The sequence below is a fragment of the Ranitomeya variabilis genome, chromosome 1 (genome assembly GCF_051348905.1).
Source record: "Ranitomeya variabilis isolate aRanVar5 chromosome 1, aRanVar5.hap1, whole genome shotgun sequence".
Taxonomy (NCBI): Eukaryota; Metazoa; Chordata; class Amphibia; order Anura; family Dendrobatidae; genus Ranitomeya; species Ranitomeya variabilis.
In genome coordinates, this window is record NC_135232.1 from 115,145,348 (window position 1) to 115,170,094 (window position 24,747).

Here is a 24,747-nt window from a genome sequence, read left to right on the forward strand (position 1 = left end):
GAAAAGATTAAAACCTTCCCTTACACATTAAAGTCAGCTGAACCCTCCAGTACTGGCTAATAATATACTGTGTATGAGGTCTCACAATTCTTCCACAAAAGATGTTTACCTGGCAGTGCGGTTGCTCAGTGGTTAGCACTGTTACTTTGCAGCACTGGGGTTCTGGGTTCAAATTACGCCAAAGACAACATCTACAAGGAGTTTGCATGTTCTCCCCATGTTTGTGTGGGTTTCCTCTGGGTTATCTGGTTTTCTCCAACACTATAAAGACATGCTGATACGGAATTTACATTCTGAGCCCCAATAGGGACAGTGATGATAATATCTGTTATGTGCTGCGGAATATGATGGTGCTATAAGAGCATAATATAATTGTCTGATCCCTTTATTCTTCAGCTTTCTGTACACTTCCCCACTGGAAACACATGAACTTTAGCGAGTCACAGGGATCTATGAGGCTGCTAGTTTGGGTCATTGCACTTGTTACCAGGGCAGGACACAAGCACTTTACATGCTCTCTGAATGAGGTCTTATTAATATCACCAATTGCCTGAGAACCATGGATCGAGCTCTGAAAAAAGTCCAGCCGGTAATATAGAAAATGTCAAATCCAAATGAATAACACCACAAGGAAATATCAGATTTGTTGTTTTTTTTCTTTTATTGTGGAACCAAGTTTGTTTCCTTTACATCAAATATCCTCAGTGGAAGTGGGGTATTGCACACAAATATCATAAAAGCACTACATATTACTTCACTGTAAACTAATGTTCTACATTAGATATGAATCGGTAGAAGTGATGCGGGATTATAAGACGATACCATACACAGCTGCAGACTGACACAAACACCATTCAGAACGAGAGAGGACCTTCCCAGCCAACCACAAGACTGATCCTGGCCAAGAGTTGGAAGATAGACCGCGGCATGCATACGTGTTAGCATTAGCATAGTTCATTGCTGCCAGTTATTCCTTGTTATTACAGCCCAGTCTTGAGGGATTGTTACTTGTGGCTTCTTAGCATCCGAAGCCTGAAGCTATAGTAGTGCGGAGAAGCTTGTGGAAATCCTTTATATTCACTTGTGTTAAAATCTCTTTGTTATAAGTCTTAACCAAAACTATGAATAAAGCCTTTCAGCCATCTAATATTTCACCGAGGAGTTAAGTGTGAATATATAGGTTAGTTCTTTTTTTCTTCAATTGCTGTTGGAAATAAATGGTTTGATGTAAGTCCTTAATGGGTGTGTGAATAGTCATACTCATCCTGGTGTACAGCATAGCTTCTTCTGGATCTGAATGGTAAAAGGATGGTGGCACTGGCCTAAAACTAAATGATGTGTCTATTGTAAAGTAAAATTGCAAATGCTAGAACCATAAATTCCAGTTGTTTCCCAGTAATGGAACCTGTCATGCAGACAGTGAGATGCTGTAGACATCAAGCTGAATTACTAATGTGGATAGCTCAAAATTAATATGAAACTAGCCCACATATGACTCTTCGGCATCACTGCTGGCAAGATGATGCCCCTCAGGCCTCTTTCACTTGGACATTTTTGTCTCTATATTACGACTGCAACAGCCAGATCTTCGGCAATTCATCTGGATGTAAATCATCAAAGAACCAAACTATAGTAGGTCTGTATGGTGCAGCTGTCACATGGCTATGTGAAAATGGCCTTACGGCATGATGACTGCTGCTGTCTTGTCTTTTATACATCTACGACTAGTGGTGAGTAGTATTGTCACAGTGGTAACATTGAATGTAAACCATGGAAAAATCCATGGGATTAATTTAAGTGCATAGGTCAGATTTTAAGGGTTTAGTAATTTAGGAAGAACACTAGTCTTCAAATTTTGTTCTACGGCTCACAGCAGACAAATGGTTGACCTATTACTGCAAATACATCACCAAAGTACGGAGCCATTAATTACATGACTTGTAGATCATCTCGGTGATGTATTTATTCCATACAACCAGTGGCGTGGCCATCATGTGCGGATGACTGGCTCGCTTTTAAGTTGCAGTATTAATTTATTTTCCAACTAATAAAATCTGCACCATTTCTATGAAATATCAGCTTTCATCTATTCCGTACCCTTTCATCATACAGTTACAAAGAATAAACTCTACTCTTATCATATGGAATGTGATCTATACATAGTGTACGTTATTGTCCTGCAATCACTCAATAGTCCTACAAAACATAAAATACATTTGTTGGCATCAGAAAGAAAAGTCTATTTCTGTTCAGAGTCCTAATAGCAGATTGTAGCCAATACAGAGAATATTTACACTGACGCCGGATATAAGGGAGCTAAGGATATTTTATGTGGCACAATTCATTATAAAGTTCTAAATAACATATCAACCAGGAAAGACAAGAGAGCAATCCCCTCTGGTGATTTGTTCCATAACGTTAATATGATGCACCTTTAATTCAGCATGCTCCGAAAATAATTATGCAGTATACATTGAATAGAGGGGTGTAATTAGATAGTGCTTCAATAGCTTCCCTGATATGTTTTCTTATGCTTCCGCCTCTAAATGTCTGATCTGGCAGGGTTAGAATTGTAGATTCTGACTGAATAAGTGTTTTAAATGGGTTTATGGTTCTTACCCTTAATGGTAAAGAGGTTACAAAGCACCTTGGGACCTTAGAAGGCTTGAATATAGGAAAAGACTATCCTATCCTCATCACTTTGTAGGACAATTAGGGTTATTTTACACCATCCCAATATGAACATGTCATGTATTTAGAAGAAGAAATTCTTTTAAAGGGATTTTATGAAATTCGATAAACACCTTCTAGAAACAGAGCCATCTCATGTGTTGTGTCTGGTATTGCAAGTCCTCCATGTTGAAAAGAACAAGGCTAGACAGCAAAACCATACAAGACCATGGATGATAGCAGTATAACGTCTTAAAAAATAATAATCAGTGTCCATTTGGATAAATGACTGACATTGAGGACCAGTTTCCTGGTGTTATAAGTAGTGAACGTGTTGCATTCAATGGGTGATCATCATAATCACCTTTGTATTATTAAGGACAAGCTGTAGTCCACCAGAAGAAGCTCAGATGCAACTCGCAGGTGTCTGTCTGAATGAGTCTTACAAATAAGCTAGTGAGATTGAATGGAATCTGTCAGCAGGATTTGACCCCTGCAACTATTTATATGCGCGTGTAGCTCTTTCAAAGACAAGTGCAGCAATACCTTTAGAAGACCAGTCCATTCCTTCGTTACTGATAAATCAGCATTTGAGTTGATCAGCAACTGGGGGTGAAAAGCTATTTCTAGATCTGAAGCCTCTGGCACTCCAGCTCTATTCCTTGCCTAGCACCACCTCCTCCTGCTTGATTGACGGCTTTTGTGCTTGAAGTCACACAGCCTAGAGGTTGTCAGTCAAGAAGTAGGAGGCAGATCTATGCAGGGAAAAGAGCTGGAGTGACAGAGGCTTCAGATCTACAAATAGATCTTCAGCCTCATTTGCATATCAATTCAAACTCTAATTTCTCAGTAATGGAAGAATGGACCAGCTATGTTAAGGTATTGCTGGACTTGTTGAAAGAGCTCCATGGCATATATTAATTGTTTGGGAGGGTGTGTGAAGTTCTGTTGACAGATTCCCTTTAAATGGGTAAGTAAAAATTGATATGGACATATTGGGACTGGCAACTAAATATTTACAATGACTTGAGTTTTACCCTTTCACATCCATATGTAACATACAATCATGGGGGCAGTACAAGTGAACACAGCTGGAAAATGTGTATGGCAGAATTACCTGTCTATCTTACATTTCAATGCATTCCATTTAATTTATCCCAATTGAAAATATTGACTAATATAAAAAAAAAAAATCAGATAAGAAGCATAGAAACAAAAATATGATCATACATAAATAGCAAAGCAATAAATATCATTGCTTGTAAAAAAAAGATAATCCTAATTCACAGCATTAACAGGACTGTAAGTCCAACACAGTACCAAACATCAAGAGTGCAAATAAAATAGTGTCACATAATGAAATAAATAACAAATTATAATACAAAAAAACATCAATTCAGTGGCATCACAAACCTCACAAGCCGTGAGTAGGACAGTGCATTTAGATGATTTAAAGCATTGATTAATAACATGTTTACATTCCGACACCTTTACTTATAAAGCTGCAATCATTGATCATGTCACACACATAGCAAAGGCCATGAACTCATTGTGTAACGATCTTCATGAGCAAGTGTTCTATAGAAGGCATTGGTCACCATGTGAAGCTCTCCGGCTGGTATACGACTACTCCCGGTATGCCCTGGCAGCACATGGCTGGAGGTTGTAGCTAAACATCTTGGGCGAAGAGCTACAGTTTGGTAACCAGTGCTGTTCCGTCTCCGAAACTGAAGACATCATCAAAGTAAGAGGCATATTCACATACCCTCCTGACAAAATGTCTCCACTGTGATAAAATGACAGGTACAATTAAAGGTTAAGTCCAGACTAAGGAAAACAAGTTTCTTTTTGTTTTCAAGCAGTGTCACTCTTCTTCATGGGCTTCATTTGCTATTGCAGATAAAGGAATAGGTTGAAATACCGGTCACAGCCAATGGACAAGAGTGGCCTTCTTTTTCAAGATAAATTCTTGTTTTCCAATTTAGGACAAATCATTGTCCATTACTTTAACATTGGTAGCCTATCCCTAGGATAGGTCATCAATGTCTGATCGGTGGGGTAAGACACCTGGCACCCCTGCAGATCAGCCGTTCTGTGTGTTGGCTGCGGCCAGAACTGCTCAGTTCCGTCGCTGCACAGAGCAGTTGCGTCCATGGAATACTGGCAGCACACCCGCCCCTATTGATTTGAATAGGAGGCGGATGTACATGACCCGGCCGAGGCCACTATACAGTTGACAGAGCTGTGCTGTGCTGTTCTGTACCTGAGCAGTCCTGACAGCTGCCGACAGAGAAGAGCTAATCAGCAGGAGTGTCGGGGGTTGCACCCCCACCGACCAGGCATTCATAGCATATTCTAAGGATAGGTCTTCAATGTTAAAGTAGTGCACAACCTCTTTAATACTTCATTCCCATGCCAATGATACTTTGGGAGAATTCTTTGCAATTACTTTGCCATCAACTAATATTAAATTTTTTTTATAAAAGGAAGAAATTCAGTAGCCACTCTTAAAATCAGAAATTTTCCTTTCCTTACTCCTCTAAAAGGAACATTTATCATCACACAGCCATGGCAGGCAAAATAATTTTGCTTACGAAATCAAAAAGTAAAAATCATAAAAAACGGAGTTTATATTTTATACATACAATAAAAAAGGGTCTGTACATCTTTTTCAAATCTTTGTAAAAACAAGAAACGTGTAACGGAGGAGGTGGGACAAGTCAACAAGGATCGAAAGAAAAAGAACACTCAATCTTTAACTTGCCTGGCAAAGCAATCCTCTGTCATTGTGTATTAATGCAGTAGAATAGTTGTCATCCTGGTGGGTCCCATCAGCTCAGCTCTTGCCACCGTACAAGCATGCACACACTTCTGAATTTACGACCTTGCATACTTTTGTACACTTGCTGACTGAAGTTAAAAAATAAGTGCATTAAGTATCTTTGTACATTCAAGTCACTTCCTAAGGCAAATTATCTACCAAATGTACTCCCGAGTGCTTTGGTATTTTGCTTCTGTGTACTGACTGATTGTAAAATGTGCGAAATTCGGAGGTTTGGTAAGATGAATTTAGCGGGAGTATGCCTCAGACACAATGCTTATTTTCCACCCTGTACAGGAATATTTATCATGGAATGATAATAGCAGGTATACTATTAAAGATATTAGAAGTGGTTGGGCATCTGATTTCATTTTCTTTTTTTACCATTTTTCACTAATTTTACCAAATGGTTTAACGGAAGGATGGACCAAAACTCAGACCCTGTTACTGTGACAATAGGACACCAAATACTGATAGCAACCAACTGTCCTCCGGGCTCCATCTTGCAGATCCCAATTTGTGCGCCTGCAAATGACAATATAGCAGTATAACAAAAAGTAAAGTAGTAATTAGCCTGTTATTACTGACGGAGAGATGCCACAATCATGAGCCATTACACAGGTCCTTCTTCTGGTCTTTCTTATTGTCTTTCAGTCTTGAAGAAAGTTCCCATCCGGGGCTAAGGTGAATGAAAGTGTACAAGAGCAAGTCCTAAAAACCTGTATAATAAACCTGGATAGCAGAGCTTGCAGTGACGTGAACTTTAAAGTTTGCCATGAAGATAATATATTACTGCCACCTGTATCGCCATAACACAGGATAGCAGTGGGCAATATGTCGTTCTGAAGAGAGTTCTGGTCTGTAGCTGACATTTCTGGTAATCACTGTGATCTGGTGAGGGATTGGGCAGTGAGCTCACAGTTCAATTTTGCATGCTGGGAAGGATTCATCTTGCATAACGACTGTGCTGCTACTCGCTAGTACCATAATATTGAGGTCCTGCTGTTTTTCATGTGTCTCCTGGTACCATTCTCGCATCACTTCTGAATCATGGGTTGGAATAAGTGTGACCTGCAATTACAGGAAATGGGCATATTCTTAGTTTCATAAATTATCTGAAAAAATCTCGCATGTAATGGGAAACTTTCATGTGAAAAGAAAATCTATTAACCTGCAGTTATGGGATTAATCTGCAGGTAAAGAGTGTTTTGAAGTCGTGCAGCTGCTGCACTGAGACCCCCGACTTCCGGGAAGAAATTAACTTTATTCCTCCCGGCAGTATCGGGCTTTCAGTCATGGAGGGGCAGCCAGTATGACTTCAGTCACTGCTCAGTACATAGTGAGAGGCAGCTGTAACTGTGCCCTGGAACTGACTGACATCCAGCTTTGCATTGTATCAGTACTGAGTCAGCTGTCAGTCAGTGCCGGAGCATGGCTAAAGAATGGTGACTGACGTTGCGCCTCTATGACTGAAAGCCGAAGGCTGCCAGGAGGAATAAAGTTTATTTCCTCCCAGTAGCTGGGTTTTCAGTGTACAGCATCAGAACACTATTAACCTGCAACTTAACCCCGTATCTGCAGGTTAATAGCGTTTTTTGACATGACACGTTTCCTTTAAAGGGGTTGTAATAGACATTACCCCTTAACCTGTCTGAAGCTGCTTCCGTATGTATCATGGAGCCAGCCTGATGGGTTTTTATCTGGCCCTGCACAGCTGAATTACTGTGCAAGGAGAGCTTAGTAAGAGATACATGTGCTAAACTAGTGCTGCACCCCTTTTATTCTCAAGAATGGGGAGGTCCCAGATGTCAGTCACCTACTGGTCATAAAGGAAGATTCATTTTCTTATTACAAAGGCAAAACAATACTCAATTTACAGTAAAAGCTAAATGCTCCTATCCTTAGGATCTTGCGAGCACTATTTTTATTTCAGGCACTTACGGTTAGCAGTAAACTTTTAGGGCTTGTTCACACGATCCTTTTTTCGCTGCGGATTTTTCAGGTCCTGATTTGTGAAAACCGCAGTGCAAAACCTGCGGTGGTTTTCACTGCAGTTTTCAGTCCTTTTTCTACTGCGGATTCCACTGCGGGTTTCCAGCTGCTTTTTCCTATTGGTGCAGGTGGAAAACAGCAGCGGAATCCGCAGAAAGAATTGACATGGTACTTCTTTTTTTCCGCAGAAAATCCGCGCGAATTTTCCTGCTGAAAAAAGGAACGTGGGAACAGCGGATTTCGTTTTCCATAGGGTTACATTGTACTGTACCCTGCATGGAAAACGTCTGCGGATCCGCAGCTGCAAATCCGCTGCGGATCCGCAGCGAAAACCACATCGTGTGAACATAGCCTTATGGTATTGAATGTGAGTCAAGTTAATAATGTGATATGGAACCCTGTAACAATGCACAATACCTGCATATTGCTTCCCCACTGAGCCTTTCCTTCCAGAAGAGCGTCCAGGACAACCCTGCTTGGTTCTCCAGCTGCCGCATCATTTCCACTCACTACATAATACGAGGATCGCACTCGTTTGAAAAACTCTACATCAACATTTTTGCTACTGCTGTGATTAGGTATATACACCAGGTCCAGGTAGACCGGCGGTCCGGGGGGCACTGCGGATGCTTTTGCTGTCTTTGTGGCTCCACTTCCTGAAAATAAATACAGGTAAAACTAAGCGAACAGTAGGTTTTTTTTTTGTGTTATATATTAAGGGGGAAAAAATGGTCGGGGGTCATTCAGACTGATTTTCCAACACATTCGATAGACACATGTAAAGAAAAGTGAACTTTGTATGAAGTTAAGTTTTTGGAAGCCATAGGCCGTACGCCCAGGGGGATGTGCAACAAAAAGCTGACACGAATATGCCACTTAGAGCAGATTTATTTCCCAACATGTAAATCACAATTTATAACACCTTATGCCTTCTTTTCAACTGTGCTCCATTGCATATTTTACAAAACAATAATTAGCATTTTTAGGTTTGAAGATCTCAGCTACATTCACGGCAGTACATGGAAACATCTTAAGGTCGTGCCAGATTATCTTGAATGAGCGTTTATAGGAATGCTATTTTTACGATAATCTTGAAAACAGGCTGCCAATCATCATATGAACGAGAAAAACACTTGCTCGACAGGTGTTATGCTGAACAATAAGTCATCAATCTCGGCAGCACCGACAGCACATCATCCTTTGTAAACCGGACTTGTGCTGCCAAGAAAAATGTCAGCCTATGGCCGGTTTCACACTTGCATTTGGGTAGAGTGCATAGGGCTGCGTACTTCTTCCCTTAAGCTCCGCCTACTTCCGAACTGCTACGCTTTAGCTCCACCTACTTCTGCATGCGTCCTGCGTACCTATCTTTAACATTGCCAAAACAGGAAAAAGAGGCAGCACTCCAGTCCTTTTTAAAGATGAAAAAACTTGTGATGTTTATTCAGACCCACATCTCTATACGACGTTTCGGCTCACACTGAGCCTTTCTCAAGCCGAAAGCTTGAGAAAGGCTCAGTGTGAGCCGAAACGTCGTATAGAGATGTGGGTCTGAATAAACGTCACAAGTTTTTTCATCTTTAAAAAGGACTGGAGTGCTGCCTCTTTTTCCTGTTTTGGCATGCTATTTGGGTAGATGAGTGGTGAGCCAGTGGTGAGCATTGCGCTGTTCCAATTTTTATATCTATCTTTAACATTGGGTACGCAGGGACATGCGTTGTATGCGGATGCGTCCTCATGCTTCCTTTTGATGTGCCCGCCGACCGCACGGGAAAGTAACCGGCCTATGTGCACTGAATGATCTCGTAGAGAAGGTTCAGGGCACATTTAAAGAGCGGTGTACCTGTGTAAGACTGCTATTAAACAACAGCTGATTGGTAAAATTGGGTGGTGAAAATGCAACCTTAGATACAAGGGTTGTTCAGATGTAGAGCGTCAACACCTGTCAATGGCTCATGTCTGCTATTGCAGCTCAGCCACTTTGAATTGCATGGGGCTGGGATGCATTACCACATACAACTTGTGGACAGCTCTGACACTGTTGTTGAAGGAACATGGTCATTTTTTCTAATCATGTCTAACCCCTTTTATAGTTAAAACCTTGAACACAAACTACTTACACAGCATCCATCCGTTGGTGGTTCCCAAGAAATAGCAATTACACTGCTGTTTGCACTATGACTTTCTATAGAGGTATGCCGAGATGCTCAGACACTAGTCCCCATATTGTTAATAAAATTGTAGTTTTATAGTTAGATTTAGTTATTGTCATAAAGAAAGGGCCATTGTCACCTCAAGGGTTTAGAGTATTGATGGTCTATTGTTAGGCAACAGCACCTTTAAGTAACTGATCAATGAGGATACCGGGAGCCAGACCACTACGGACCTTATAATAATAGTCTTTCTTAACTATGGGCCATCAATATTCTAAACCACGATAACCCTTTATGTAGATAGGAAAGACTTTTTTGCTACATACCTGTAGTATAGAGCTACAGTATATATATTTTTAAAAAAATGTATTGTTATTTTATGAACATAATTAAAGGGATTGTATGGAGTTAGAACCAGTGGCAGTGATCCAAAGCTTGTGTCTGATATTGCAGCTCAGTTCTATTGGGGCTGAATTGCAATATCATATATAGCCTGTGGACAGATGTGGCACTATTTTTGGAAGAAGCGCAGCCATATTTTCCTACTTGTGAGCAACTTCTCGGCTTCTTTTTTTTTTTTTTTTACTTTGCTACAGGATTAAAGCTGTAGTATGATTGGTTACTATAGATAAGAAGAACAGTTTTGCTCATAGACATCTTTGATAAATGAGACTTTATAAAAAAAAATGGTGTCATTGAAAAAAATGTCTCAGGTGATCAATTAAAATATGTCCGACTGACCTGTGGATCCAGTTTTAGTTGATTTTGTTGCACTTGTATTGGATGCATTCTTGGTTTCCTTATCCTTCTCCTCCACCTTTGCAGCTTTGGGGTCAGTAATTGAACCACTTTTTGGACCCTTCTCTACCGAATCTTTCTTTTTTGGAGCAACACTCTTAGAACTTCTCTCCAAACTTTCTTTGATTGGTCCAGGTTTTGGTGATGCTACTGAAATCTTAGATTTGCTATCACTCTTTCTAGCTGGAGAAGATGATTTAGTTTTCCCTCCTGCTTTTTTAGTTTTTCCTTTTTCTTTTATATCTTTTTTCATAGGCTTGCCTAAACTTGGGTCAACAGGTATAGTTTCTGGATCCATCATTGAGACGTCAGGGTGCCTAGGAGATGGGCTTAGATCCTGCATTGGAATTGGAGGAGGATCCATATGTTTATAAGTTACTGTTTTATCAGTAGGGATTGTTTCAGATTCATCTTCAGAATCTATGTTTGCATCTGCTGTTATAGAAGGACACTCTTCAGTTTCTGGTGGAACATCTGAATCTGTCTGAGATGGAGCTGATTCACTAACTGAGGTTGGAGGTGTTTCATCACATTGACGTCCTTTCTGTTTTCCTCCGGAAGGTGGCTGGGCTCCTCCAAGTTGAGATAATGGCTTGTCTAGCTCCTGAGTTTGCTCCTCATTTGCAAACCATTCTAATGGGTTTGGATTAATAAAAGAAGGTGACAGTTCTGTTTTGGGGTGTTTATACTCACATGCAGAAACAAGACATAGATCAACTTCTTGTCGGTTCTCAGCAAAAGGTGACTTATCAGAAACAGAATATCTGTCATTCATTTCACGGGAATAACTATAAGCCTCACATAAATTATTCCTGCCGTCTAAATCTGCTGAATAAGCAAAGGGGTTTGTGTTATGTAAAACTGAGGTTTCTTTCACTGCCCTTGATTGAAAGCCAAATGGTTCATCAGAGGAAATTGATACAGATGAGGCTACTGAACCGTAACCCATTGCTAGATCATTTTTTGTACATGGAGGTTCAACTGTACCAGGTGACTGTCTAAGTGAAGATGGTGCTGGAGTTAATAGAGAAGCATCTGTTTCAGGAGAGAGCTTTCCTTGCATAAAATATTCCTGCTCTAGTATTGGTGGGGAGTAAAGTGGCATATCTGTATTTTGAACTACATCTTTCAAGGAATCTTCTTCTTTCACAGGGGATCCTGTTTGTGAAGGTGTGTGTGCTGATGAAGTAGATGGTGATGCCTCCAGCTGAGGTTCAGTTGCTGCATGTTCTTGATTTTTTTCTGCCATATATTGATTGTCAATTGAAATCTTGTTACCAAAATAAGAGTTTTGATGGTCTGATGGACTATATTCTACTTCAGTTGGTCCATTTTCTGATATATGTAGCATACTAGAAGCTACTGCAGGGTGTTCTGGTGATTGTCTACTAAAGTCCATGGCAAAAGATTGCTCTGGTGATTCCTGACTGAACTCCATTGTTGACTGCTCTGGTGATCTCTGTTCTTGGAGTGAGGATGTAGATTTTCCTGTTCTAGGTGAGAAATCAGGTGGCGATATGGACATTGGGCGGGGACACTCCTCTCTAGATGGTGATATTTCTGATTCGTGAAATGTGGTTGGTGTCTGAACAACAGAGACTGACAGGGAGTCATCTACTTCTGTGGAATGTGGAGACCCAACTTCAGCATGAAGAGAAGGGGAAACATCATCTGTAGTTGGTTCTGGGAATGAACTGGTAGCAACAGAAGCTGTGGAAACTGATGCCACACCTTCTATGTGAGAGTAAGTGTCTTCTGCAACATTTTCATCTACTGGAGTGGCTGATTTATCTGATGCAGTGCCTTCAGAAATAGACATCTTTGTATCCTCCTTAAATAAGATAAATGGGTTAGTGCTTATCTGAGTGGGAGAAAATTCTCCTGCAATTTTTCCCCCATCAGGTACATTGGATGCCATATTTTTAGTTTCAAAATGAGCACCAACTGTTTTGCTTTTCTCTTGTATGGCATCAGACAACATCGCAGACACAGGACTAATCTGCGAGGGAGAAGGTCCTTCTTCAGACATACTAGCTTGTCCGGAGGATGACTTAAGATCAGAGGTTAAAAATATATCATAGGGTGTCTCTGATCCAATTAATGGAGGGCTGCGTAATGGTGATAAAACTTTTTCAATTGGAGATTCAGAATCTGGCACTGGTTCATCCATGGGACTTATTCTAGGGCTTTCATTCTTTCCTTTATCATCATAGAATTCGAACACAACATCAACAGATGGCTTCTCTATATTCTCTGTTGGAAGACTTGTGCCCTTTTCTTCTGTTGGTGACTGGTAGTAAGGTGTGTGGCCAGCACTTCCGGCAGCAGACTGAGAAGGAGATGCTACTTCTAAGGTTTTATCATCTGGGCTAGGACACTGTTCTGTCACTTCTTGCACTTCATCATGCAAGTGTGGCAAGACACCAAGATCAGATGTTTTAATTTCATTAGGGGTCAGGTCAAAATTAACACTTCGCTCACTCAGTGGTGTCTTAGAAATTGGTGATGGAAGCACTGGACTTTTACTTGGACTTAGCTTGTCGTCAGATTCATAATCATCCTGTATTTGTAAATTTGCAGAACTTTTTATTTCAGTGCTTCCATACATGTAAGCTTCACGCAGAGCTGATTTGGAGAATTTGTCTTCTTCTAGAGATGAAGGTGGAGAAATTGTTGATGCTGAAGCACTGTATTCCTTACCATCAGTAGCATCAGCTTTTGAACCATCAGACAAACTATTTAATTCATCAGGTATTGGAGAAATCCTTGTTTTTTCAAATTCCTGGGAACACAACATTGCCTCATATTTAGTGATGTTGACATACTCTTGTGATGGGGATTCACTTTCCTCATTGTTTGTCTCATCACTCATTACATCTCTTGGTGTTGACATATCATCCATTGGAGTTGGTTCACTAGATATTTCAATGGTTGAATGAGTAAAGCCTGAATTGGCAGTAAATTCTTCAGGTTGATCTTCTCTATTTTCTTCATCAGATACTGTTGCTTCACTCTCAGAACCGCCAGGTAAAGTCTCATCATGAATAGAAGCACCAGGCTCTACAGCAGGTGACTGAGGCTCAGATGTTTTGGATGGTGTAGAAGACAAAACATATTTATCTTCATTGTCACTAACAGCTTCAAACTTGTCTTTTGCTGCAGCATGATAATGGCATTCAACATCTAGCTTTTCTGTTTCCTGATCATCTTTTGCGTCATCTGTTTTATCTTCATCTGCCTCTTCTTCTGTTTCCTCTACATCTTGTTCATCTGCTGCCTCAGAATCGGCATTATCTTCATGACTATGAAGCCTGCCTTTCAAATTTTGAAATGCATCATTATCAACTTCTTCATCAGTTTCTGCTGACTCAATGGCGTGGGGTTCACCCAGTGAAGCTCTTTCTTCCATATCTTCCACCTGTTCCTCAACCTCCTCTGTTTCTGCTTTTTCTTCATAGTCACCAGCTTCAGATGATTCTTCAAGCCCTGTTCCTTCATCTTCATATTTGTCATTTTCATCTGTCCTGTGCTTTTCAATAATTTCTAATTCCTCTGGAGTCCGTTCACATTCACCTTCTGTAGTAGTTATTCCTTCATCTGGCGAATCTGCAGGTTCTTCGCTGCTAGCATTATCTTTCTTGATGATATAGGAATCAGTCTGTACAATGACTACTTCATCCCGAGGAGACAGTGCCTGTAGTTGAGGCTTCCCTTCTCCACTGAACTTGACTTCTTCATCTTGGAGGTCTTCAAAGTCCTTTGTTAAATCTTCAGGGGAAGACATAAGAGATCTTTGTGATACTAGATCTACAATATTTTCAGCAGTTGCAGCAGAAGCTTTAACAGATGCCGCTGCTGCAGCTACAGCTGCGGTGGCTGCAACAGCACCTGCAGCTGCCAGCGGCTTCTTTTCAGAAACTTTTTTAATTACTTTTGACTTTTCCTTTGTTTTGTTAGTAGCGGCTGCTTCCTTTTTAGTAGATTCTTCTTTCTTTTGCACTTTTCCTTTAGCAGCAAGCTTTTTAGCATCAGGAGTTGGTGATACTTTCTTAGTTTCCCTTGAAGGTTTTTTGGTTTCTTTTTTTGAATCCTTCTCTTTTTCATCTTTCTTAACTTCTTTTTTCAAGTCTTTCTGAGAAACTTCTTTTTTAACATCCTTTTTAACTTCCTTTTTGTCCTCCTTCTTTACTTCCTTCTTGATCTCTTTTTTCACTTTCTCTTCCTTAACTTCCTTTTTCAGTTTGTCTTCCTTAATGTCTTTTTTAGGTTTTTCTTCCTTAACTTCTTTCTTGGGTTTGTCTTCTTTAACTTCCTTCTTTAGTTTCTCTTCCTTCTTAACTGGAGTTTTGTCTTCCTTCTTTGGTGCTTCTTTCTTTACTTCATCAGATTTTGCTTTTATTTCCTTTTTTACAGCTTTTTCCTTTATGACTTTGGGCTTAACGTCAGCCTTTTGTTTTTCAATATTTTCTGATTTAATGACTGGCTCCTCTTTGTGCGAAACAGGCTTTTCTGCTGAGGATTTGGCTTCATTTTTTACAATCTTTTTAACAGACGTTTTTTCCTTGTCTACCTTTTCTGCTGGTTCGGAATGGCTGCTTTTTACTACTTCTGAATGCTCTTCTCTTGATTCTTTTTTCACCGGTTTGCTGGAAGTAGTTTTTGCGGACTTGAGACTCTCTTTGCTTTCTGCTCTCTGCTTCATCTTTGCGTGTCTTACTGCAGGGCTAGAAATAGTGTCACTTAGGTCTTTCTGTGTTATGACCGGTTGCTTCAAAAAGTCCAGATGTTTGAGCTTTTCAAGGCCTTCAAGTATTTGGTATTGTGTAGTATTTCCTGGAAACAAGACTCTTACTATTTTCTCGGAAGGATTTGATGGATGCCATACAATAAGAGAGGAAATTGAAGTTAAATAATTAATAGGGACATCAACTTCTTGACCATTAGGTAACACCAAGCCAGCTTTTTCTTTGCTGGTGCCTGACCACTGCTGCATAAAATGCTGAGTTTCTTTGCTTCCCTTTAATGGATTCAGCACATACATCTCAAGTTTTCCTACACCCATTTTTTGAAATAAGATAATGGGTTCAATAGAGTTTCCTACACTTCTGAAAAGAGGTTCCGGTTTCATAGATAATTTACTTAAGTACTGAAGTGTAAAATTAGCTTCTTCTATGCTTCTTCTAACTTTAAAGTTGGGTTCTGGGTTTTTCATATTCTCTGGAACATTAAGAAAGACAACTCCAAGGTCTGGAGAGATAAGATTTTTCATCCAATCACTGTTGGTCGTTGAACCTTGAGACTGTTCCTCTTCAAGCTCACATATTTTCCTTTGAAGCATACTATTGATACCAGGTAGATTATCATCTCCAATGTGGGTGAGCAATATTGAATCCACCCTATCTAAATGTCTAATGAGCTTCCAAAAGCAAGATTTTCTCTCAGATCCACCATTAATGAGCATGTTAAAGCCATTCACTGCAAACAAAGCAGAGTCACCCCTTCCTCCTGGGAAAATATAGCAACATGGCTTTGAAAGCTTCAGAAAGCCACCAGATGTGGGTGGTTCTAAAATGTCAAAAGGTGATGGTATTTCCACAGACTCTGATAAGTATTCTGTAAATTCAGAAAGTCCTTCCATTTCTGGCAAAACTGGAGATGAGTTGAGTTTCATATTGATGAAATCTTGAAGGTTGTGTCTCTCTAGATTAGAATTCTTCCAATGTCCTTCTTCAGGACAAAAAAGTGTAAGGCTTGCTTTATTTGCAGGATGTGTATTGCTCAAAAGTTCACCAATCTACATATGGAGACAAAAAAACAAACATGTAGTTAATAATGAATAATGGAGTAAAACACAATGGTCCTAAAACTAACACAGGTAAAGCATGAAGAAATTGCCTACATAAATAACATTTCTCTTTGCCCAGGTAACCGACAGCGTCAGAGTATACGGAATGAGCAACTCATCCATGTTTTGTCTGCACTGTTTTATTCCATTAAATCTTATATATTTATTGTAACAAAAAGCTTGCTTTGAGTTTACCTAGAAAAAAAAATATTTTTCTAACTCATTATGTTAGCGTATTTGGGTTTTTAACAACAGCATAGACAAATTGTGGTCTGTGCTGTGAGCAGCACATAATTAGACAGCATCCTGCTCTGCCAGCTAGGCTACCATATTCTGTGCTAGCAAGCGCCATAGAATTTTACAATAATTTTTCTTGTGTAACTGGAAGTATCCTTTAAATGTTAATATTTACTGTAAGTTGTACTTTTCATTAATTACTCTTTTAGCTGCGAATATATTCTCTTTAATAGAGGGATTACTCTTGACAGACTCATTATTACTGATACTTAATGGTAATGAATAATTAAGCATTCAATAAAAGATTTTAGATCATGCAAAGCAATGCAGCAAAGACCGTACATATTCAGGAAATTGCTTTGTATATTTGATGATGACTCATACCTCCTGATCTGCAAAGATCTCTATGAAATTTTGAAATGAGAAGGATCCAGACTGAAGAATAAGTTCTCCTGTATTTTCGAAGCATTGTCCAGTCAACACTAACAATTTGTGTCGTGCTGCATCAGTGATCATCAAGCGTACCTAAGGGTGAAAGACAAACATCCACAGTTTAATATTTACTTAATTACTTCTAGACATTGTGAGAGAACAGATTGCATTGTGTGATTGTTGTATCCATCTTGCCTTGTAACCCCCTTGTCTTAGTGATTAAGTAACACTGATGGGCAAGGAAGATTCATATTTCTATTCAAGCCCCTAAAGTTCCTATTGGCTCATAGTTCAGAGGGAAATTTTCCTTTGTTTGTGACCCTAAAGTGCCTGCATGTGCTAACAAACCAGAAGTCCTGAGTACACCATACAAGGATATGCTGTTTTGATTTCTGAGCTCTCATAAAACAAACATTATTCATTTGGAATTAATCAATACATTAACTGCAACTTTAAAAATGTTATATATTGCATTTAGTGCAGTTCCTGTCAATTGCTTTACATTTGATGCACAAGACGCAATCTAAAAAGACGCAACACTGAACTTTTAAATGGCATTTCTAATGTTAATAGTTCTAACAGGCATATTTCATCTGCAGCCAAGTACTTTATTTCACATCATCGACAGTTATCATGTTTTCAGATTTTTGTTATTGAAAGGGTTAAGGAACCAATGCGGGGAAGAAACATTAAGAGATTCCTGTTAAACCGGGAAGCATTTTGGATATGTAACCTTGGAACAAGATTCCCTGATAGGTTAAATTTGCGCCGAGATATTATTTTTCATTATGAATGTTATTAGCTTTTTGTAATCTTTTTTGTATTGTTTTAACAATTTTTTTGCATTTCACACATATATATATATATATATATATATATATATATATATATATATATATATATATATACAGTGTATATATATATATATGTATATATATATATATATATATATATATATATATTTGCCTGTTCATAACAATCTTCTATATATATGTTTCTCACTTTGATTGCATGTTTCCTACCTCCTGATTACATGCTATGTGATTTTTAATTCATTTTGGATTTGCTGATATTGATATATAGGATTGATGGGAAAAAATTTTCCATCAGGCTTTAAAAAAGAACTCTGGATTTCATTTGAAATGCGTTGCCTTGTGTTTCTTTCCCTCCCAAGAGATAACTGTAAAGGTTAAAGACCTTGAGGAATTATTAAATGCAAAACAGAAAAACGTGACCGCACAAATTAAGAAAGTAGTGAATGGGACAGTCAAAAGAATATCCAATTAGTAGCAGAATATTAGCAGAAGTAAGACTCAGGGGAAGAGTACTGTAAATTCCTGTAACATTGAAGTCGGCAAAGCAGAGAGAACGATCCATTAATCTTAAGTGTCATACAGTACCTTAGAAAAAGAGGAGATGAAAATAACTTGCCATTTGTAGATGAATTAAATGGACCTGAGAGATGCATGATGGGAACTTCTTTTGTGAATGAAATAAAGGAATCCATTAGGGAGGAGTTTGTTTGTATGTGTCTTGAACATGTGGAAAGGATTTAAAAAACGTTTTGCAACTGGCTAAAGGCCAACGCACCAAACATCTCACAGAGGAAAGGAAGGTCAAAAGACAGCAGTTTAAGTTACCCCCCAAAAATTGTCTACTGCAGAGACCTATGCCTTATTATTCAGCTATATTGGACCCCGTCACTAGGATTGCAACGTCTTTTGTCAGAGCTATCTCTGCGATGCATGTTTTAAAAAGGCTACAGAAATGGTTCTGATCACAACGTTACGCTGTGCACGATATTTTTGGTGTTCTCAGTCAGGTACATCCTAGACACATTACAATGTACCCTTCTCATGCCTAAAATGTAGAACTCAAGTGATACGGTTTTGAATCCAGTTACGCGCTTGTCAATGAATTCAAAAAGGGTGAAAAGAAGTAAATGTGACATATTTTTACATTCCTTAATAGAGGAGGAAACAACAGGCATACATGATTGTGCTGCTTTGATGCAACAAGAAAGGGCAGGGTTTGAGTATGTATCAGGTGGGTCCATTTTTAATGCAAATTTAGAGTTTTTTGTAGATGTAACCTGATACAAAGATGCTGGTCGATTCTACACTGGATATGCTGTGATCACACAGCATAAGGTAATAAAAGCTGATTCACTCCCTCCTCACCTGTCAGCACAGGAGGCAGAGCTGAAGGCACTCACTGAGTCATGTAGCGTGGCAGAGGGTAAGACAGCCATTGTGTATGTAGACAGTAAATCTTTCTAACGTCACATGATAAACCTACAAAAACTGCAGAGAGCATAAGAGTCCTGATGGAGGCTCTCCTGTTACTAAGCTCAGCAAGGTGAAAATAAAGCTTACACTTGAGCTGATACCGATGAAGACAGAGGAAATATGAGTGTAGACGCAGTCGCCAAGGAAGCAGTGAAGAGGCCTAGAGTCGATAGTCTAGTGCCAGTGTAGGTCAGGACCTTAGAGACATCTGTCAATCTTGATATTCTTAAATTCATAGAGAAGCAGAAGGAGTGGGAGACGTAGGGAGCCCAGCTGACTGAGGAAGGACTAGATCAAAGGCGGTAAGCATGACCTCTCTACTCAATGATAGTTAGAGCGCCCCCACACCGCCGCAGGGCCTAGGGGTACCCGGAGCCGGGCCTCTGGGTCTCAGTCCTGGGGTTGTCACGGTGGCTAGACCCGGTCCGTGGCCCTGTCTGTCAGTGGGGGACGTCCGGTAGAATAAGTGATGATGATGGTGCAGTAACGGTGGTGTAGCGGTGCAGTTGTGGGGTGCAGGTCGCGGTAAATAACGAGGACACCAGGTTGCAGTCTCTTTACCTCTTTACTGGAGATCTCTCGGTCCTCAGTCCAGAATCCGGTCCACCAGGCTGTGCAAGTCCGGCCGGTCCAATGGCACTTCCAGAGTTCTCCTCACAGGTGGAAATCAGTGCCTTCCTTCTTAGCGCTTTGTGTTGTAGTCCTTCCCTGCTGTGCTTACGGAAAGTACCCCACAACTGTTGTGTCTGTTTCCTAAGTTCCCTCACAACTCGATTAACTGATCTTCTGCTAATCTTCCGTCCCTTCCTGATGTTACAGTAAGAACGGCACCCGTTTGTCAGGTAGGCCTGGAGTTCTTCCGGGACCCTAGAGACGCCCCTCTCCCGCAATTGCCCCCCAAGACTTCATAGGTGATATGTGGTAGACAGCCCGCCTGAGACTGACTGTCCTGCCGCTGTTTGGAGTATGGCTTAAAGCTGTATATTATTCCACTCCCTCGGCGTTCCGGCCACCGGTAATGCGCCTCAGCAAGGTGCTGCCTCTTTCAACAAAACCCCTGCTGGTATTCTCCTTCTGCTTGATTTCGTTTCTCACTCAGCACAATCTATCTCGCTTCTAATCCTTTCTTAGGGCACCGCCGCTATTCTGAGCAGGCACGGTCCCGTTACGTTCTTTCAATGCCAAGCCTCTGCCAGGATCCCACCCCTGGCAGAGACCCTACTGTCTCTTCCTCCACAACACCCTCTCTCACTAGGTGTTGCTTAGTTCGATCCAGTCAGCCTTCTCTACTAACTTCCTGCCTGACCCCCAGTTTACCCACTATGGTGGGGAGTGGCCTAATGAATAGCACCCTTAGCTCCCCCCGGAGGCCCAGCTGTGAAACATATTGGTGTCTGTGATACCTGATTGGAGGAACTCCTTCAGTGCCATCGAACGCACCATGGCTCCCCTTAGTGGCGGAGCCACAGTACTGCAACGACCAGGACTCTGGGGCGCTGCACTCCCCCCTGGTTAAACACAGTACTCCGGGACTGGGAAGAAAACAACAATACAGGTTAGCAAAAAGACATACAAATTTGTTGAGTGCAAAACAATAAGCATACTTGAACAGGCTTCCCTTTATGGGAGGTGAGGACACTTTAACGTTACAAAACATAATCAAATATCATAGCAACAGGCTACAATTAACTCTCATTACCCAACCGGGTATTCTACTAAGTGCAAATGCTGGAACAATAAATTAACATTGCCTTTAAGAAACATACACTCTTAGTTTATCAAAGGCCTTCCTATAATCACATTACGGGGCAAGGTAACTTCACATTCTCCTACTTTGAACCTGCAGGACCGCCTGTCCCTATGGCACCAGACCTACTGCCTCTCCTTTCTTTTACAGGACCGCCCCGTTCAGCCAGGGCCTACTGCCTTTCTCTACTATACATAGTATAGACATAACATTCCTTTCAATTTGAGAGCATGGAGCACACTCTGCTTGGCTCCTATAAGGACTCACTCACTAACCCCTACGGGTCTACTTTCTGTCCTTAGTAACGAACTAACTTTCTATGGGGACGCAGGGTTTACCTTCTATCCTCACATTCGTTATTACTTCTTTACTTTTAGTTAAACGGAACTCTACATCTACCCCTACGGGCTTTCTGCATCTTTCTCTTCAAAGAACATTATCTAGGTCTCACATTTTAAACAAATTAAACACACATAACTTTTCCATGAAAAACAGTTACATTTCCTTCAAAGCATTATCTCGACATTACTGTTCTAAAACAGTATCACTTTCAAGTTCAATTCTAACCTCCCCTTTAAGAGGAGATCAAGTCTTTCTGAGGTAGCTCTTCTTCTCAGCCTACCAGTCCATGCAAAGGCTCCGAAATGGTATCTTCGCAAAATGTCTTTAAACAAAACCAGTAGGAAGCACCTTTAAGAAGGTGCAAACTATTTACAAGCAGTTTGTATCATGCACTGTTCATGATTCAGCAGTTTTTATAACATTGTGGAACAAAAAAGCAAAAATGAAAATGAAAGCAAAAATAAAAAGCAATAGGGATCCCGGGTAAACAAAGGGATCCCTTTAAGAGTTAACCCAGGACGGGTTTTAGCAGCAAAACAGCAAGGAAATAAACAGTTAACTATTTACAGTTTCAGGTTTCCGAGGCTTAGTTGGACGGCTTCCAGGGCTGCACCTGGCACTTAACCCTTCTCGGCCTGGGAAAAGTGAGGTCCAGGGTTACACCCAGTGCTGGACAAACGCCGTTAATCCGTCTTTCATGTATGGTTAAATCATGCGCAGCGATGGAGATCTGCGCAGCTTGAGTAGGGGCATTTGTTGCAGCAGAGGTAGAGGCTGCTGCAAGATCAGTCACTGGAACGGGGTCAGCAGCTGTGGCACCAGCAGTCACGGGAGTGGTGTCAGTTGTCAGGGCAGGGTCATCCTTCATACCTGCTTCAGATGCGGTCCCTCCGGTGCCGGTCTGCTCCGTCTCCACTGGGGTCTGGAACGCTGGTTGCGGGACCTTGTGCTGCGGCGTTGTCATCTCTGCTCGCAGCATACCCCTTCCCGGCAGCGCCTTGCTTTCCAGCTTCGGAGCGCTGGGACTTCTTTCCTGCTCCGGACCAGATGCGGCTGCCGACAGATGTCCGGTGAGGCTCCTGATGATGGCCTTCTTCCACCCGGCCTCGGTGCTCAGCTGCGTCCGCCGGGGTCGGTCGCCGAGCTCGTCCACTCCGGCCTGCAGGAATTCAGCGTCAGCGGTGGAGGCCTGGTTGCGGTGCCCCTCCGGGTAGCTGGGGGAGTCCTCGGCTCCGACCCCACGCTCCGGCTCCGGGTGGCTCGCCATGGCGTCCTCCATGTCTCTGACTTCTTCTTCCTGGTCCTTTTCCCGCTCTCTCCTTCGTGGGCGGTTTCGTTTTCTCTGTCTCTGCCCACCGCTGAGGATCAGGAGGCGGATCTCGGCTGCTGACGGACACGTCCTCAAGGGGCCGAGATATTTAGACTGGGCGGCCATTGTCTTTCGCGCTCTTCAGCTTGTTCACGCCCACTTCCACGCCCTTCTTCTTCTCCTGCGCTCTCCTTAGCGCTGTAATGGCGGCGGTTTTGGCGGGAACTCCTGGCGGCAAGTGGCAACACACAGTCCTTGTAATAAAGCACAGTCCAAGCACGATAAATCACAGTTCCAAGGCACACATGACCTGATTCTTCAGGCTTAAGTAGATCCTGTTCGTGACGCCAAGTTAGAGCGCCCCCACACCGCCGCAGGGCCTAGGGGTACCCGGAGCCGGGCCTCTGGGTCTCAGTCCTGGGGTTGTCACGGTGGCTAGACCCGGTCCGTGGCCCTGTCTGTCAGTGGGGGACGTCCGGTAGAATAAGTGATGATGATGGTGCAGTAACGGTGGTGTAGCGGTGCAGTTGTGGGGTGCAGGTCGCGGTAAATAACGAGGACACCAGGTTGCAGTCTCTTTACCTCTTTACTGGAGATCTCTCGGTCCTCAGTCCAGAATCCGGTCCACCAGGCTGCGCAAGTCCGGCCGGTCCAATGGCACTTCCAGAGTTCTCCTCACAGGTGGAAATCAGTGCCTTCCTTCTTAGCGCTTTGTGTTGTAGTCCTTCCCTGCTGTGCTTACGGAAAGTACCCCACAACTGTTGTGTCTGTTTCCTAAGTTCCCTCACAACTCGATTAACTGATCTTCTGCTAATCTTCCGTCCCTTCCTGATGTTACAGTAAGAACGGCACCCGTTTGTCAGGTAGGCCTGGAGTTCTTCCGGGACCCTAGAGACGCCCCTCTCCCGCAATTGCCCCCCAAGACTTCATAGGTGATATGTGGTAGACAGCCCGCCTGAGACTGACTGTCCTGCCGCTGTTTGGAGTATGGCTTAAAGCTGTATATTATTCCACTCCCTCGGCGTTCCGGCCACCGGTAATGCGCCTCAGCAAGGTGCTGCCTCTTTCAACAAAACCCCTGCTGGTATTCTCCTTCTGCTTGATTTCGTTTCTCACTCAGCACAATCTATCTCGCTTCTAATCCTTTCTTAGGGCACCGCCGCTATTCTGAGCAGGCACGGTCCCGTTACGTTCTTTCAATGCCAAGCCTCTGCCAGGATCCCACCCCTGGCAGAGACCCTACTGTCTCTTCCTCCACAACACCCTCTCTCACTAGGTGTTGCTTCGTTCGATCCAGTCAGCCTTCTCTACTAACTTCCTGCCTGACCCCCAGTTTACCCACTATGGTGGGGAGTGGCCTAATGAATAGCACCCTTAGCTCCCCCCGGAGGCCCAGGTGTGAAACATATTGGTGTCTGTGATACCTGATTGGAGGAACTCCTTCAGTGCCATCGAACGCACCATGGCTCCCCTTAGTGGCGGAGCCACAGTACTGCAACGACCAGGACTCTGGGGCGCTGCATGGATAAGGTAACCCATGAACTAATGCATTTATCAAAAACAGTTGTGTGTGATTTATTGTACAAGGTATGGGTGGCATCAGGGCTCAGTACCCATGCAGCCAGGTACACCCATTTTTGTATAGTGTGTACTCGACAATGTAGGAAAAACTGTAAAGACCTGACAGAAACACAACCCTCATCCACTCTACCATTTTCAGGTTGACTATATACAGCTATCACAAGTAGGCGTATATGAGTTTGGGCTTGTTTGTGTTGATCTATTTTCAGGTTGGCCAGATGCACATCTGGTGCAGAAAGCTACAAGGTTACTGCTCAAAAACTCATGAAGGAGGTGGTATGTAGCTATGGGGTTCCTGAAGTGATTGTAAGTGATACAGGTTCACATTTTACTGGAGAGGTAATGAGGGAGCATTTGCAATTGATGGGAATTAAGCAGGTTTTCCACACTCCTTAACCTCCTTAGAGCAGTAGGAAGGTGGAAAGACCGAATGGAACATTACCGTTAAAAATCCAGAAGGAAAAGGAAGACCCTGGCAAGCCATGGACCGAATGCTTGCCTTTAGCTCTTAATAAGATACGCTCATGTAGAA

At 41.9% G+C, this 24,747-nt stretch overlaps 1 protein-coding gene across 1 annotated transcript in view; it reads right to left on the bottom strand.

The window, feature by feature from the left end:
• Positions 1-637: 637 nt before the first annotated feature.
• MAP1B (microtubule associated protein 1B) overlaps positions 638-24,747 on the bottom strand; it is a 132,342-nt gene continuing 108,232 nt past the window's right edge. The window contains exons 4-7 of the mRNA XM_077287914.1: positions 16,901-17,041; positions 10,378-16,228; positions 7,901-8,139; positions 638-6,562 (exon numbers count right to left, since the gene is read on the bottom strand). Coding sequence (XP_077144029.1) covers positions 6,407-6,562; positions 7,901-8,139; positions 10,378-16,228; positions 16,901-17,041 — 6,387 coding nt within the window. The 3' untranslated portion in view covers positions 638-6,406. The remainder of the gene's footprint in view (positions 6,563-7,900; positions 8,140-10,377; positions 16,229-16,900; positions 17,042-24,747) is intronic.